Source organism: Pectinophora gossypiella, unplaced genomic scaffold, assembly GCF_024362695.1.
Source record: "Pectinophora gossypiella unplaced genomic scaffold, ilPecGoss1.1 Pgos_58, whole genome shotgun sequence".
NCBI classification, from domain to species: Eukaryota; Metazoa; Arthropoda; class Insecta; order Lepidoptera; family Gelechiidae; genus Pectinophora; species Pectinophora gossypiella.
Genome location: NW_026063268.1, coordinates 141,799 through 159,053, shown reverse-complemented (window position 1 = coordinate 159,053; position 17,255 = coordinate 141,799). Strand labels below are relative to the sequence as shown.

The 17,255-nt window shown below is 38.8% G+C and overlaps 1 protein-coding gene across 3 annotated transcripts in view; it reads right to left on the bottom strand.

Moving 5' to 3' along the window:
• Positions 1-687: 687 nt before the first annotated feature.
• The window catches only part of LOC126381506 (Krueppel-like factor 8), a 37,014-nt gene continuing 20,446 nt past the window's right edge, over positions 688-17,255 (bottom strand). For 2 of the 3 annotated variants that reach the window (XM_050030993.1, XM_050030992.1), the window contains 5 exons: positions 5,375-5,438; positions 4,828-4,902; positions 4,214-4,371; positions 3,577-3,690; positions 688-2,359 (listed from right to left, as the gene is read on the bottom strand). In XM_050030993.1, coding sequence (XP_049886950.1) covers positions 2,154-2,359; positions 3,577-3,690; positions 4,214-4,371; positions 4,828-4,902; positions 5,375-5,438 — 617 coding nt within the window. In that variant the 3' untranslated portion in view covers positions 688-2,153. Of the gene's footprint in view, positions 2,360-2,587; positions 3,096-3,576; positions 3,691-4,213; positions 4,372-4,827; positions 4,903-5,374; positions 5,439-17,255 lie in introns of those variants that run through there. The other variant, XM_050030994.1, reaches the window with a different exon arrangement.

Below are 17,255 nucleotides of genomic sequence, written 5' to 3'. Positions count from 1 at the left end.
TTTGAAAACAAAACAATTTGAAAATATCTTATTCTTATTATATTAAGTACAAAAAGTAAAAAAATAAAATAAAAATATTATTATTATTATTAATCTATTATTGCCACAACTGCCCTGTATATTTAATAATTGTGGAACTTTTTTTTTGAGCACATTCTTATATTTAATTAAAAAAATGAAATATATAACGTCGTAACGTGAAATAGGTACAGTTACGTCATACGTAACGAGAAAATGTATGTTTAGTTTACATAAATTTTTTTTTTTTTTCAAGAAATATTTTGTATTTTATTTTTAAAGGATATTCAAATTAAAATTCTTAAATAAGTTTAACAGACAGATACAAACAATAATACATCTAAATTTAGATTGTAAGATGTGATGAGAAAATGTATGTTCATATACAAGTTTTTTTCTTCTTCAAAAATTTTTTATGTATTTTTATTTATAAAGGATATTCAAATTAAAATTCTTAAATAAGTTTAACAGACAGATACAAACAATAATACAAGTAAATTTTGTTTGTATGATGTGATGAGAAAATGTATGTTCACATACAAATTTTTCTTTTTTTTTTTTTTTCAAAAAATAATTTAACATAGTATCTTTAAAGGATATTCAGAAAACTGAATTGCTTTCTAAGAAGAGTTTGTTTATTTACTACATAACTATATAGGTATTCTTAAATATAAACAAAATAAATGTAGAAAATTACTGGCCTTAAGTTTAAAAATAATGCCACCTTTAGTATAATTAATTATTAACTAAAATATATTATAATATAACAATATAATGGCCCCGGTTCTTGCAGACACCTCCCAATTATACTTTAAGTTATGCCTGTCATTTTCTTATCCGCCGCAAAGGAAAGGGACAGATGATTGACAGCTCTCAATTTTAGGAAGAATGAGTAAATGAATGAATAACCCCGGGCGAATCAAATTGGTATCTCGCTGATATGCAAACCGATTGATCGTAATTCCGTCGGGTTATATGCCAATGTAATTTTTTTATAGGGTTGTTTTAGATTTGTCCCTAAAATTGAGTTTTTCGAGAGCTGAGTTCTATAAATTTAATGTTCGTCGATTATTATTATTGCGTATGGCAGACAAAAATAAAATATCCTGCGTGGATCGTATATCCAGCTTAAGCTCCCCTAACCAAGTCTCTGCCGCATCCGTCAGACAATGCAGCCCGGCTATGCCACCTGGGAACCGGTGTAGAGGGCACTCGTTCGCTATGTGAGATATGGTTTGATCCGGGTGACCACATTCACAGTATAGAGACTCCTTTAAGCCCCATTTATGTTTGTCGATTATCCGTCCCTTTCCTTTTCAGCGGATAAGAAAGCGATAGATATAACTTAAAATAAAATTAGATGCTGTCTACAGGATTTAGCACCAGTAATGATTTTAAGGCATGTTGTGTGCGATTTTTTTCCTTCATAATATCAATGAATACATTTTATAAAATTCGGATAAAAATCTCATTTAATAGTGTGATTATATTAACTGATGAATTTATGACAGTGTACGTTTCTCAAAAACAATATAGATGGCGTTGTACCGCTTTAAACCAGCTCCACTACCAATAGCATTTATACCCAAAAGCAAAAAGATAAAACATGCATATAACTATCCAGGAGGAGGTCCGGAGGTCCGGGTTCGATTCCCGATGGGGACATTGTCGAAATCACTTTGTGAGACTGTCCTTTGTTTGGCAAGGACTTTTCAGGCTCGAATCACCTGATTGTCCGAAAAAGTGAGTTGATTCCGTGCTTCGGAGGGCACGTTAAGCCGTTGGTCCTGGCTATTAGCCGTAAAAACACCTCCACCAACCCGCAGTGGAGCAGCGTGGTGGAGTATGCTCCATACCCTCTCCGGTTGATTGAGAGGAGGCCTGTGCCCAGCAGTGGGACGTATATAGGCTATTTATGTATGTTATGTTATGTATAACTATCCAGGTTAAACGAAGGAAAAATCGTTACAGAGCCATCTACATTACTTTTGAGGAACGTAGCCTGAAAAGCCCCTTAATGTAGAAACATGTAAATTCATGTAAAACCGTGTAAATTCGTGTAAAACCGTGTAAATTCATGTAAAACCGTGTAAATTCGTGTAAATTTCAATCCCAATCCCAAAAAACGTTGTAAATCACACGTCGCATGGCCCGTGTCGGTGCGCTGGCGCGTGTTTCCTCATGTGCAGCCGCAGGTGGTCGGAGCGGGCGAACCCGCGGCGGCACAGCGCGCATGCGAACGGCCGCTGCCCGGTATGTTTACGAGTGTGGCGAGTTAACTCGTCCGAGCGCGCGAAACGCCACCCGCACCCTGCCCACACGCAGCTATAGGGCTTTTCGCCTGACAAATGATATTATTATGAAAACAATACGACATAGCATCCTAGCGGGGGTTAGGCAGAGGTGTATAGCATACAGGGTGTTAGTGACATCGTAACGAATACTAAGGGGGATGATTCAGAGTTGATATCAAGTGGAATTTCCTGTCGGAAAATTCATGAGTTGTTTTTTTTTAAATTATTTGAAACTCGGAATTATGGTCTGAATCACCCATCATAATTACGATTACGATGATGTCACTAACACCCTATATATATCGTGGCCAGATCTTAGAATTGATCACTTCATGATGTGTTCGGTCATTTCATTAAATGGTCATATTTCATGAAATAAAATATCACTCGTTGGTCACATCATGATGTGGTTTGGCCAGATCAATGAACACAAAACGTTTAACGATATGAGGTATGCTCAAAAGTGACAGCTAACATTACAAGGTTAGCCCAGCTGACGTCATCCCACCATGCGTTGCCATTTCGTAAAAAAAAACATTATTCACGACCAATGTTTTTATATTTACTTTGCTTTAAATGATTTTTATGTATGTGACAAGTAATAGTAATTAGATACATTAGTCAGTAATTGACTTAATTTTCAATAATAAAATTTACGTCCTTGGAATGTTGGAGATACCAATTTAATGGTAACACAGTGGTAACACAGTGGTAACACTTACGTCATCAAAGGCTTTTCGGCGGGAAACGGGAACGGGACAGTTGCTTTCTTCGTTGAGTAATCTAAATAATTAATACGAAGTGGTGTTTTGTGGTTAATGATCGCATTAAGTTAGTCGGAAGACATTCGCGAGTGTTATTATATTGGAGTATTCAATGAACAAAGTGTATCTGCCTATTTTCGCTTCGTGCCGGGAAGCCGCTTCATAACTCAAAAGTTTATGCGGACTTTTGAGTTAATTCGTTTGGGGTTCGGAGTAGGAGTCTACTCCGAGGGTGGGGGCTTAGGTTTCATCATCATCACCTTTCATCATTTCATTAATCATCAAGAAAAAAAATACGTCAGAAATGGCTGTATGGGCATAGTTCCCTTTACCTTACCCTTCGGGGAAAACCAAAACAAAAAAAAAAAAATTACGTCATCAAAGGGCTAGCAATGGCGGCTTGTCATAGGATTGAGCATACTGGTTTTCTTATACCATGTGTCAAAGTACGTAAGCTAGTGTTGTGAGGTTCGTCGATCAGTCGATATTATAGTACGTACCAGTATGTGTCCTTTTGTGAGCCTTGAGATGGGAACTCTTGGTGTATACCTTGTGGCATCCCGCCACGTCGCATTTGTGGAGTCTTCGACGAGATTCTTCTGGGGATTGGATGTCTGAAATACGAAAGTTTGATACTGCAGCGCATTTTTTAAAACACACATTTTTTTTGACGTGACTTGTTGTAGATTTGCCGCAGATGGCATTAACTACTTGGCCGGACAAATGGGGAGCGCTGAAGGCTCTCACCCGGTACAACGTTTAAAACAACAGGCCTGAGGGTGCCCAGTTGGGCGCGAACCTCGGCTCAGGGCGTCGTCTGAGAGGAAAAATATTTGAAATAATTATTAATCGACCCTAGTGGGTCGATAGCGATAAGCGCTGAATGAGGGAAATCGTCGACCACGCCGGCGGGGTCGGTATCGGGGTCCTGATTTAAACACACATTTCTACCCGAAACATTACTTTGTGGCCCCTAGTTTGGTTAGGACACTACAGGCTGATCACCTGATTGTCAGAAAGTAAGACGATCCATACTTTTGCGACGGAAAATTCCACTTGATATCAACTAAGAATCATGGCCTGAATCATCCCTCAAAGTTTTCGTTACGATGTCACTAACATACTGTATTTACGTACCATTGTCAGTCCTCTTGCGAAGCGGCATCTGTGCGAGTGATGAAGTCAGCGCTTTCTGTAAAGCGGTGTTGAAGAAGATGCTCTTCTGCACGTCTTCCGGTTTCAGGGTGGGCAGGAACGGGAGCGGAGGAACGAATGGCGGTGGCTCCGGTTTGTACCTGAGAAAAGATACATTCGACAATCTTCTTCTATCGTGTGGGTTGTGAGGTGGAGTACCAACCTCATTAACCCTGGTGTCAGGTTTATTATTGAGCCGCCAAAGGCCCCTGACTGGGATATTGCATTACAAAAAAGGTTATTATAAAGTTAGTGATTATTTAGAAGATAAATGAATGCATGGGATTAACTGTCTGAGAACTGATATTAGGCAGCTAAATTACTCAATTGTATAACAATATTTTATGTTTATTTTCTTAAAGAACGTCTAGGGTCCTGTGCCGAGGTTTTTCGTGCAGCTTCTTTTCCCCGACTATGCAGGTTGTGAGCTGCAGTAGTTTTAGGCGTATGAGACGTTCGTTATGTAAAAATGACGATTCAAAGTGTGACTATGTTACCTGCTGAATAAAGATATTTTTGAATTTGAATTTGGAGAGGATGACGATTGTACATCTCACCGGTTAACAGTTTTAGGTTTCCTCGCGCTCCGAAGGTCAGGTCCCACTTTGATTTTCGGCACCTGATGACTCGATCTGAAAAATTACACATCATATAACAACACTGAACATAGCATCATCCTAAAGGGGTTCCCGCAATGGCTGGGCGGCGGGGGGGTTTGATTAATTTTCTCTTCGTGAGTTTCCATCACTTGAGACTGTCCTGTGGCTAGGACACTGCCAAATGCCTCCACCAACCTGTACTGGAGCAGCGCGGTATGCTCCATCGGAGTTGGTCCTCCGGTTGATTGAGAAGAGGTCTGTGCCCAGCTGTGGGACGTATATAGGCTGGTTATGTTGTGCGTGTTCCTAAGCACGGATGTGACAGGCAGTAAGCTAGTTAACCCTTTCACGGACAGAGAGCATGGGTCATTGATGGTTCGTAATAGGTAATATGAAAGTATGACAACTTGGAATCTGAACGTCAATAGACGTTCTGTCCTTGAAATGTGATGATGATGATGTGATGTGATGAGGCAGTAAGCTAGTTAACAATTGATGGACTCACTCAAATGTCAGTTGGGTCGACGTGGAACCATCATAGCTGATGAGTTTCGACGAGGATGGTGTCCCTGGAACAAAGGTATAATCATCATCATCTACCTGCCATTATGCCACTCCAGGTGTGGTCGGCACAACATCTGTTCCTCTACCAACTATCTCTGTCAGTCATCTCAGACTCACACCTTTCACACACATAACCTTCGTTACACAATCTATCCACACTTTCTTGGGTCGTTGGGTAAAGGCTTTTAACATGGCCATACCAAGCTGACCTTAGCATGATGGTGGCAAAGTGATAATCGGATTCAACTTTGCTTGGCTGTCAAATACTTAAACCCACGTTCATCCCTGGTTTATTTTTTATTTGAATAATATTTTATTTATAATAGGTATTTGGAAACTTAATCAAGGAAACTTATTCTCGTACAAAAAAAATCTTTTGACGAAAGACGAAATTAACACGAAGAAGTCAAAAGACTTCATCTGTCATATAAGCTTTCGGATATGTTTAATGCATCTATTAAAATATTTAATTCCATAAAACATAACAAATGAACCGAATTAAAAAAAATAAGAAAAAAAAAACCCCAAAAAAACAATTAAAAAATCTTCAGGTTAGCTAAGCGGACACTGTACCATAAAGAGAGAGTTTACAAGTATATTATGGTAGTTTAAGTTAAAGATACATTGCTTATTACCTTGTAGTCTAGATTATAATATTATGAAGCATTATTATATTTAAGTATTCTAACACTTTATTTAAACTTAAAAAAATATATTATCTATTATGTATAGTTTTCTATGAGCGAACAGGGAAAAGGCAAAGGAGCGAGCTATCTACAGCCTCCGATCTATTTCCCACGGATTTGAGCATTCACCTAATTACCATAGAGCATGCTTGTGAGATTTGGAGACCAACCGGCGAAGGGCGTTCAGCAGCATTCTAAGCCCTTTCTAATGGATGCACAATGCTACATAGACTAACGACCAATAGATAGTCAATATACACACTTTTTTTTTTGTTTTGGTTTTCCCCGAAGGGTAAGGCAAAGGGAACTATGCCCATACAGCCATGTCTTATGTATTTTTTTTCTTGATGATTAATGAAATGATGAAAGGTGATGATGATGAAACCCAAGCCCCCACCCTCGGAGTAGACTCCTACTCCGAACCCCAAACGAATTAACTCAAAAGTCCGCATAAACTTTTGAGTTATGAAGCGGCTTCCCGGCACGAAGCGAAAATAGGCAGATACACTTTGTTTATTGAATACTCCAATATAATAACACTCGCGAATGTCTTCCGACTAACTTAATGCGATCATTAACCACAAAACACCACTTCGTATTAATTATTTAGATTACTCAATGAAGAAAGCAACTGTCCCGTTCCCGTTTCCCGCCGAAAAGCCTCAATATACACACATACATAAACAGCCTATATATGTCCCGCTGCTGGGCACAGGCCTCCCCTCAATCAACCGGAGGGGGTATGGAGCATACTCCACCACGCTGCTCCAATGCGGGTTGGTGGATGCAAAAAACAAAAATATTTATTTTTCAAAATTGGCTTACAAAATTGGCGCTTTTTGAACGCAAAAATTAAATTACATAATGGCCCCGATTCCTGCAGACACCGCCTAATTTTATTTTAAGTTATATCCGTCATTTTCATATCCGTAGAAAAGGAACGGATGATTCACAGCTCTTAATTTTAGGAAGAATGAGTAAATGAATGAATAACCCGGGCGAATCAAAAAGGTATATCGCTGCGCTGGTATGCAATCCGTTTGACGTGCTGTCTTACCTGTGTCGGGTTATTGACTGATGTAAAATTTTTAGACGGTTGTTTTAGATTTGTCCTTAAAATTGACGTGTGTTCCATAAATTTTATGCTTGTCGATTACCCGTCCTTTTCCTTTTCGGTGGATAAGAAAATGACAGATATAACTTAAAATAAAATTAGATGGTATTTACAGGAATTAGCACCATTATGTAACTAGCTGTAAAACTACTACCACATCGGAATCTGTAACGCTCGCGCTGAGGGAAAGACGTGGCCAGAAAGATTCGAACCTGCGACCTCAAAGTGAGAGGCAAGCGTTCTAGCAACTGAGCTACCAAGGCTCCTTAACGTTTTAACCTAACAAATCCAAAATTGCTCTTAACAAAACCTAACAAACAAGATTTCCCTACAATCTTCTTTTTACTTCGATAGTTTAGGAACGTAAATTGTCTTCAAATGAAACCTATTAGGCCTTATAAGGGTTAGAAATGCAGGTTTTGTGCGTAGTGGTACTATCCTGTGGTGGTGGGGTATGCTATCTGGTGGGGTAAAAACTACGGTCGGAAATTAAGGTTTTTAGTAAAGATACGCCAGATAGTGTTCTGGCCAAGTGGTCAATGCCATCTGCGGCAAATCTACAATAAGTCATGTCAAAAAAAAGTATTCCAATATGGCCGAGCTTTTGAGTTTTTCAGATTCCTTATTGTTAAAAACATAAGTCATAATTTAACAAGGCAAACTATAACTTATCCTAATGATCATTACGCATAAAAATCAATCATCATCATCAGCTCATTAACGTCCCCACTGCTGGGGCACGGGCCTTCCATATGGATGCATAGGGAGATCGGACCTTAAACCACCACGCGGGCCCAGTGCGGATTGGTGGTTATTAACGACTGCTAATGCAGCCGGGTCCAACGGCTTAACGTGCCTTCCGAAGCACGGAGGAGCTCGAGATGAAAACTTTTTTTTTACAATAAGTCACGTCAAAAAAAGGTATTCCAACATGGCCGAACTTTTGAGTTTTTCAAAACGATTCCCTATTGTTAAAAACATAAAGTCATAATTTAACAAGGCATATTATAACTTATCCTAATGATCAATACGCATAATAATCATTAGACATATTTTTTACACATAATATAAAAAACCTAACTACACTAATCAAAATACTTGATTCGTCTTCTATCGTGTGGGTTGTGAGGCGGATTACCAACCTCATCAACCCTGGTGTTAGGGTTACTATTGAGCCGCTAAAGGCCCCTGACATGACTTATGTAACGACTACTTAATTACATCAGTAAGCAGTAACTGGGTCCGGCGTTGGTCCTTCCGAACGTGCCTTCCGAAGCACGAATCATCTTTCGTTCGGACAATCAGGTAATCAGCCTATAATAAAATTAGATGTCCCAACCAAACTAGGCTAATAAATATAAATACTTGATGTAGTATGAAATCTAATACCAAAAAGGAAATGACTCAAACATTCTATCTCGCCTCTCTATCTACCCCTCAAGGCTATAGCCACACGTAACCCGACACAGTCCAGTGTCCAGCGTATAATTAACAGCCTACCCAGTTCCTTATGGCGAAGGCGTGATGGCGTAACAGTAACAATGGGAACGCATAAACTTGACTGCGACTACTGTGAGTTGAGAATCAATCGGTCGAGGGGCTGGTGCAAGGCGAAAGCTTAAACGATTACATACATATTCAAAAATTCAAATTCAAAAATACGAGTATATTTATTCAGTAGGTAACATAGTTACACTTTGAATCGTCATTTTTACATAACGAACGTCTCATCCGCCTAAAACTACTGCAGCTTCTCACAACCTGTATAGCCGGGGAAAAGAAGCTGCAAGAAAAACCTCGGCACAGGGCCCTAGACGTTCTTTAAAACATAAAAAACATTAAATATTTTTATACAATTCAGTAATTTAGCTGCCTAATATCAATTCTCAGACGAGTTAATCCCATGCATTAATATCTTCTAAGTAACATCCTTATTCAGTGAGCGGTCAACAGATAAGTTGAAAGATATTTGTTGACCACATACATACATAAACTCACGCCCGTAATCCTAATGGGGCGGGCAGAGCCACAAGTAACCAAAGACAACTTGCAGCCACTGTTGATACGATGTCGTTATATGATAAACCTTATGGTGATAAGGGAATAGCGTATCGCCCATAACATTAGTCCATCATGTTAGAGGACACAATCCCTCCGTCGGGAAGATAAGAGGGAAATCTTTTTTTTTAATTAAAATGGGTTTGCTCTTGAACACGAGGAGAAGAAGAGATCGACGTTGGAACGAGCTTACCCAGAAAATGCCTATTCACCCGTGATTTAAAGGACCCCAGGTTATAAGATACAGGAAACACCGACGCCGGCAGCCCATTCCATTCCTTGGCTGTGCGCATTATGAAGGATGAAGCGAAGCGCTTGGTGCGGATTAGTGGTATGTCAACCAAGTAAAGATGGTAACCCGCCGTTTTTTTCAACGGATAAGAAAATGACAGGTGTAACTTAAAATTAGATGGTGTTTACAGGAATTAGCACCACTGCTGTAATTTTTTTAAAGAAAAGAAATATGTAAATAAAATAAATAAATAAACCTATATTACGCCACGTCAAAAAAGCTACCTGCATAATATATATAGACAGTATAACAGCCTAAAGCAAGCCTTCTATCGCGACCATAACTATAAATTGTAGCTATCTAAGATTCTGGTTTAATACAGATAGGCTGAAGATTTAGATGTTAACTGGTGGTAAGATATAAGCGAAAAGCCTTATACAGAGTGTTAGTAACGTCGTCCCGAATACTGAGGGGGATGATACCGACCATGATTCTGAGTTTCGGTGATAATTCCTGTAAATACCATCTAATTTTATTTTAAGTTATATCTGACATTTTCTTATCCGCCGAAAAGCAAAGGGACAGGTAATCGACAAGCATAAAAATGGAACGTCAATTTTAAGCACAAATCTAAAACAACCGTCTAAAAATTTACACTGGCCAATAACCCGACAGAATTAAGTTGACAGCACACGTCAAACGGTTTGCATACCAGCGAGATACCTTTTTGATTCGCCCGGGTTATTCAGTCATTTACTCATTCTTCCTAAAATTAAGAGCTGTGAATCATCCGTCCCTTTCCTTTTCGACGGATATGAAAATGACGGTTATAACTTAAAGTAAAATTAGGAGGTGTCTGCAGGAATCGTCAGAGGAGCTCGGTGGCGCAGCGGTAAACGGGCTCGGTCTTCGATTGTAGCACTAGGCCCGTGTGATGGTTTAAGGCCCAATCTCCCTACTCATATCCATCCATAGGGAATGCCCGTGCCCCTGCAGTGGGGACGTTAACGGGCTGATGATGATGATGATCATAATGATACATCAAGTTCTATTGTGTATTTCATCATAAAAATATCACAACGACGAAGAATAAAATAAGACCGAGGGGGGTGAGGTAAACCTAGCTCAGTCGCTGGTGGGGAGCGGAGAGTTGCCGTTCTATACGTAGTATTATTCCTTATTCTTCCAGCTAAAAAGTAACTCGATAATATTTATAGTTATGGCCTCGACTGACTAGATACATATCACCAGTGTTATTGGCAATATTTTATCGCTTTCAGTCCGTTCTATCTCTCATTTCGATCTATATAACACTTAGCATAAGGACTGCTCCCGCGGCACGGTACGCACACCGCGCGCGGCGCGATTTATACCGAGGATTTCGACCAACAGCTATCCACGTAGATAGCATTCGGTGCGTTTATTGGTCGAAGCGCTCGAGAAAGGCGTTTCGGAGGTATGTGACCTAATCTGTATTGGGCTGGTTTTCCCTTTACAGGTTTGAAGGTCAGACAGGCAGTCGCTTCGGTAAAAAAGAGGACCTGTCAAATCGTCAGGTTAGGTTAGGTTAGGTTAGGGAGATGGGTGCTCAGCCAGCAATGCAAAAATTACTATTCAAAATTCTAGATTAAGTAAATTAAATTCATCTTTTTTGGGGTTATGTATACGTTTTTACAATAACATACCAGATAATATTTTAAATTTGTCAGAGAATAAATTTAAAGCTCACGTGAAGCTTACTTTATGTAAAAAAGCTTATTAAAGATTAATGATTACCTAAATGATAAAAATGACTGGTATTTAATGTGTTCCTCTAGTTATTAAATAACTTGTAATGTACCCTCATTGATTTAAAAGACGTGTTGCTGTTGCAGTTTCTTGTCATTTCTTCTCCTCAGCCATAACAACTTGCGAAATGACGTAAATTCAAAAATGTTACATTGACCTTCAACAAGTTTATCCATGATAATTACGTTGAATAAATGATTCTGATTCTGAATGTCCTAATCCGCGCGACCTCCGCTCCGTAAGCCTAACGCTTAACCACTGGAGTATTTCACAGAATAGCAGCGTCGAGGCTCACGCCGCGGCATCAGCTGAGTGAGGACCTTTCATACAGGACACCATCCTCTACACATGGGTAAGCCGACATGACGTCACATTTAATTTAGGTATAAGTTTCTTTTTTCGTTTTCCATGTTTCTATATAGAGAATATTTCATGTGTGCGTTATTTGTCTTTTGATACATACATACATACATAAACTCACGCCCGTTATCCCTAATGGGGTGGGCAGAGCCACAAGTAATCAAAGACAACTTGCAGCCACTGTTGATACGATGTCGTAAGCTGGATATGATGAACCTTATGGTGATAAGGGATCAGCCTATCGCCCATAACATTAGTCCATCATGTTAGAGGACACAATCCCTCTGTCGGTTTTTACGACATGCCCGGGAAGACAAGCAGCTGAACGTGTTCTATGTTTTACGTGTTGTCTTTTGATGTGATGTCATTATAATGTATATATATGTAATCCGTGCCTGTGGTGTCCGAAACAATAAATCTTTCTTTCTTTCTAGTAAATAACAAATATAGAATTAACGACAGCCTCGGTGGTCTAGTGGTTAGAGCGTTAGGCTCACGATCTGGAGGTCCGGGTTCAATTCCCGATGGGGACATTGTCGAAATCACTTTGCGAGACTGTCCTTTGTTTGGTAAGGACTTTTCAGGCTTGAATCACCTGATTGTTCGAAAAATTAAGATGATTCCGTGCTTCGGAGGGCACGTTAAGCCGTTGGTCCCGGCTATTAGCCGTAAAAACACCTCCACCAACCCGCATTGGAGCAGCGTGGTGGAGTATACTTCATACCCCTCCGGTTGATTGAGAGAAGGCCTGTGCCCAGTAGTGGGACGTATATAGGCTGTTTATGTATAGAATTAACAATCAGTTCTATTTCTAAATAACTAAATATCTACGTAACAATATGGACATAACCGGCTGTCCAAACAAACCACTAATTATTATAAATTAACAGCCATTCAAACCAGACCCAAAATAGGTTATGCCAAATCTGGATACGCTGTTGTTCTAGTTATTAGCACAGAGGAATATTTCGACACTACAAGAAAGAATACATACAGTGTGATAGTGACACCGTAACGAAAACTTTCAGGGATGATTCATACCATTATTCTTGTGGGTTAATATCAAGTGGAATTTATAATTTTATACTTTTGCGATGGATAATGCCACTAACACCCTGTATATACATAGATAAATAAACTGACGTCTATTTCCCATTAGCACTAGGTTCAAGATAAATTATGAAATTCTTATTACTAAATAAAGACACATCTAAAACTAATAACAAAATCCATTTAAAAAACATTTTCTTTTTTCTATTTAACTTATTTATGAATTTTAAAGAAGAAAAACGTTATAATAAGTCCGACATTTTATGTGACAGATTTTGAAGTCGATTTAATTTTTTTAAATTCCTTTCCTTGTGATATTTATGTAAGTAAAAAGTAGCACGGGAAAGCTCCGCCGACAAGAGCATCTCCCTAGCATTATTGAAGATTTGACAGGTCCGGTTTTTTACAGAAGCAACTGCCTGTCTGACCTCCCAACGCAATACAGGTTAGGTCACATACTACCGAAGTGCACCTGAATCTTCTTCTATCGTGTGGGTTGTGAGGCAAATTACCAACCTCAACCAATTATCAACCCTGGTCTCAGGGTTATTATTGAGCCGCCAAAGGCCCCTGACATGGCTCATGTAATGACTACTTACATAAGTAAGTAGTAACCGGGACCAACGGCTTAACGTGCCTCCCGAAGCACGGATCATCTTACTTTCGGACAGTCAGGTAATCAGTCTGTATGTCCTATCCAAACTAGGGATCACAAAGTGATTTTTGTGATATGTGCCTACCGGGATTCGAACTTAGGACCTCCGGATTGTGAGCCCAACGCTCAACCACTGGACCACGGAGGTCGTTCAACACAATAATATCGAAAGACAGTTTATATCCACCGCATTGCAACCGGTAGTTAGACAACATAATAGTAACTCTAAATCGATTGTAATCTGCATAACAATACGGGCAGCTACCTTACTGGTTATATAGTAATTATTATAACTTAGCTATAACTGTGAGTTACATTCGAACAAATAGGTCGCAATGAGTGGCTTTAGGCAGACTAGAAAGCAGTTGACTATGTTAGTTGCCTGGAAGAGATTGTTACTTAGCAACAAGACCGCAAATTGTACTGTTCCTATTTCTCTTTTATTTTGAATTTCCTCTTTGTGCAATAAAGTATTGGTTATGTTGTTGTGCTTGTCCCTACGCTGAAGTACGGTAGTGGATGTTGGGTATGACAGAAGAAGCATGAAAGTAGGATCAATGCCGTAGAAATGAGGTCTTTGCGTAGCATCTGCGGTGTGAAGTTGAGTGATAGAGTGAGAAACAGTGTGATAAGACAGAGATGTGGTGTAAAAGACGATATAGTGACTAGGATTGAGAAGGGAATGTTAGGTTGGTTTGGACACGTACAGCGGATGAAGGATAATAGAATTGCAAAAGCGGTATCTAAAGCGAAAGTTGATGGTAGGGCTGGCAGAGGAAGACCGAGAAGGACTTACGATGACCAAATTGGAGATGTCCTTAGAAAAGGTTCAATACGATCTACTCTGAACCGGCGTGCGTGTATGAAGCGATTGATGAATGTGGAGGAAGCAAGAGAAGTGTGTCAGGATCGAAGCAAATGGAATTCTATAGTCTCTGCTAACCCCGGTGGGAAATAGGCGTGGGTTTATGTATGTATGTAAGTTATGTTGTTATGCTGTGGTGTTATGTTGGCTTATAATTAGACATAAGAAAGTGAAACATACATACATAAACTCACGCCTATGTAATAGATAGATATGTGGGTTGTTCTTCTTTTTTATCGACAATGATCTGTCCTTCGTTCTGCTTCTGATAAGTTATGTTTTAGAATTTTATTTCATGTTTTGATTGTCCAAAAATATAGTTATCTTATTATACTCAAAATACAAGCAAAATACTAATCGGTTCCTCAATTAGTTATTAACGTAGCTTGATCGTTTTTCACAAAATTATGTGACAGAGTGGTAAATTGAAATGCTGTCTCCGATGAAAAGGGCCACTCTGTCACAATATTTTTTGGAATGCGCCTGCAAAGAAAAGTATGTTACCAAGATAAAGAGAACCACTAAATAGTCCTCTACAGACACATCTTTATATGATGTTTTAAAATATTTATTGCCGTTATAATTTTAAAGATGTTAAATCCGATAAATCGAGAAAATGTCTTTTTATTGTCGATAAAAAAGAAGAACGACCCATATAATGAAAGCTTAGATATAGATGGATTGTTTACAGAGGTTTCTTTTTGTACCTATTAATTTAATTCTTGGGCCTAACAGGATAACTTAATATAGTTTATAGACTAGTTCACCGCAATTTGCAACGGAATATAATATATGTTAGATACATCGGTGGAAACTGCTTTGGTCTAATGTGTTTAATTACAATGTTTATATCTTTAAGTATCTATTGTGTAAGCTGTTTGTTTCCTTAATAAAGAAAAATAAATAAATAAATTTCCCACCGGGGTAAGCAGAGACTATAGAATTCCATTTCGTCCCTTAGCTTACAACACACTCAAGTCGAAAATTGGCGGTTTTTACATTTTAATGCCATTGGATGAAGAAAATAAAGGTTAAAATAAAGTAAATCGTCAAAATAAGTATAAATAATTATTTATTAACCGCTAACTAGAGTATGTATTAAGTAGCAATAAAAAAATATACAGATATTTTAAATAAGACATTTTTTTTCGTCTCCTGTAAAGTTGGTAAAAATGACTTAAGCGGTGTTGTAAGCTAAGGGACGATTTGCGATCCTGACACACTTCTCTTGCTTCCTTCACTTTCATCGTACGTACCAAAAGCGGGTGTTCCACTTATTATTTACGTTTTTAACAGGACGTATAAAAATTGAAGTAATATGCGGGACCTACAAGGAAGCCAAAACAACTGTCAACGTGTTAAAAACATAAGCACGATAATTATTTTAATCGCGATCTCTTTAAGCAGAGCACTTAAACCAAAGTAAGTATTTTTAGCGTGTATTATTTTTATGATGTGCTAAGTAGCTTTAAATGCTTAAAGAAATTGTCATTACGCTGTGAATTCCTTTCACTGCCTAAATGGTAAAGATACACAAATGTGGTCTGGTAGGGACTGCTTTTGCCAATAAGGCAGCCTTTTCCCATTTCGCTTGTTAGCGCTTTGGAGTATGTTCTTCTTTGGATTACCAACCTCATCAACCAGGGTCAAAGTTACTATTGAGCCGCCAAAAGCCCCTGATACGGCTCATGTAACGACTACGTACTTACATCAGTAAATAGTAACCGGGACGAACGGCTTAACGTGCCTTCCGAAGCACGGATCGTCTTACTTTCGGACAATCAGGTGATCAGCCTGCAATGTCCTAACCAAACTAGGGATCACAAAGTGATTTTTGTGATATGTCCCCACCGGAATTCGAACCCGGGGCCTCCGGATCGTGAGTCTAACGCTCAATCACTGGACCGCAGAGGCCGTTAAGCCGCTGTTGGAGAGCGGAGAGTTGCCGTTCTAGACGTAGTATTCCTTATTGAGGCGCCATAGCGCGCCGGAGTGTCAGTTTTATGTCATTACTAATTTAAGAGCCACGCTCTTGTCGGTGTAGCATTCTCCATTCTTGTCTATTAAAGGCCAATTCTTTCTCCCTATAAGACACGACGTTCGCCTTCTCTTTAATCCGTTCCATTTAAGCTCTTCTTGGTCTTCCCCTTCCTCTCTTTCCTTGTAGCTTCCCTTCTATGATGCTTTTAATAATTTCGTCGTGTCTTATTAAGTTTCCAATCATCTTGCCTCTTCTGTCCTCAATAACTCTCAATATTTGCCTTTTGCCGGTTTATGTATCTAGGCAATAAAATATAAGACCTAGGAACTGTATTAGTGTGTCTATACGTGGCTAACGTGCCTAGACCATCTTCCGCGCACGACACACTTAGCAATAGTGATGCGCTTGGTATCGATATCACGACATCGACTGTATTTTACACGGTCGAATTTCTACAAGACGACAATGTGGCAGTTTCTGAAGTTTATTTACATACACAAAATCTTTTTCTATTACTTAATTAAACCATTATTAAATATAGACATTTTATAGAAATCACACAATTTAGTAAAAAAAAAACTCTAGTCACTGTGGTTCCGCCATTTTGAACCCCGGAACCGAACTTGCACCCATTGGTCACAAGTAAAAATTATGACAAAACACTTTTATTCTAAAAAAGAATTATGGATACCTATTTATATGCGAATCAAAATACCAACAAATATTAGGCCAAAAATAAGTTATACCTAACAAACCAGTATTCTTAGATGTTATTATGGGAAAGTACTATTATGCTTAAAAACGTTATGCGAAAAGTATTATGATAATTAAAATTATGACAAAACCATTTATGCATTTTGAGAGAATCCCAACGACATGACTTATTTGGGTTCACATATTAGCACCAATTGACAAAACGACATAATTATATCGTTATAATCGATAAAATGACCGTGACAAAATTTTATCACGTTGAGCAAGTTAGCCCTACTGGTTTTATTATACCACGGTGCTAAGTAGTGTTTTTTTTTTC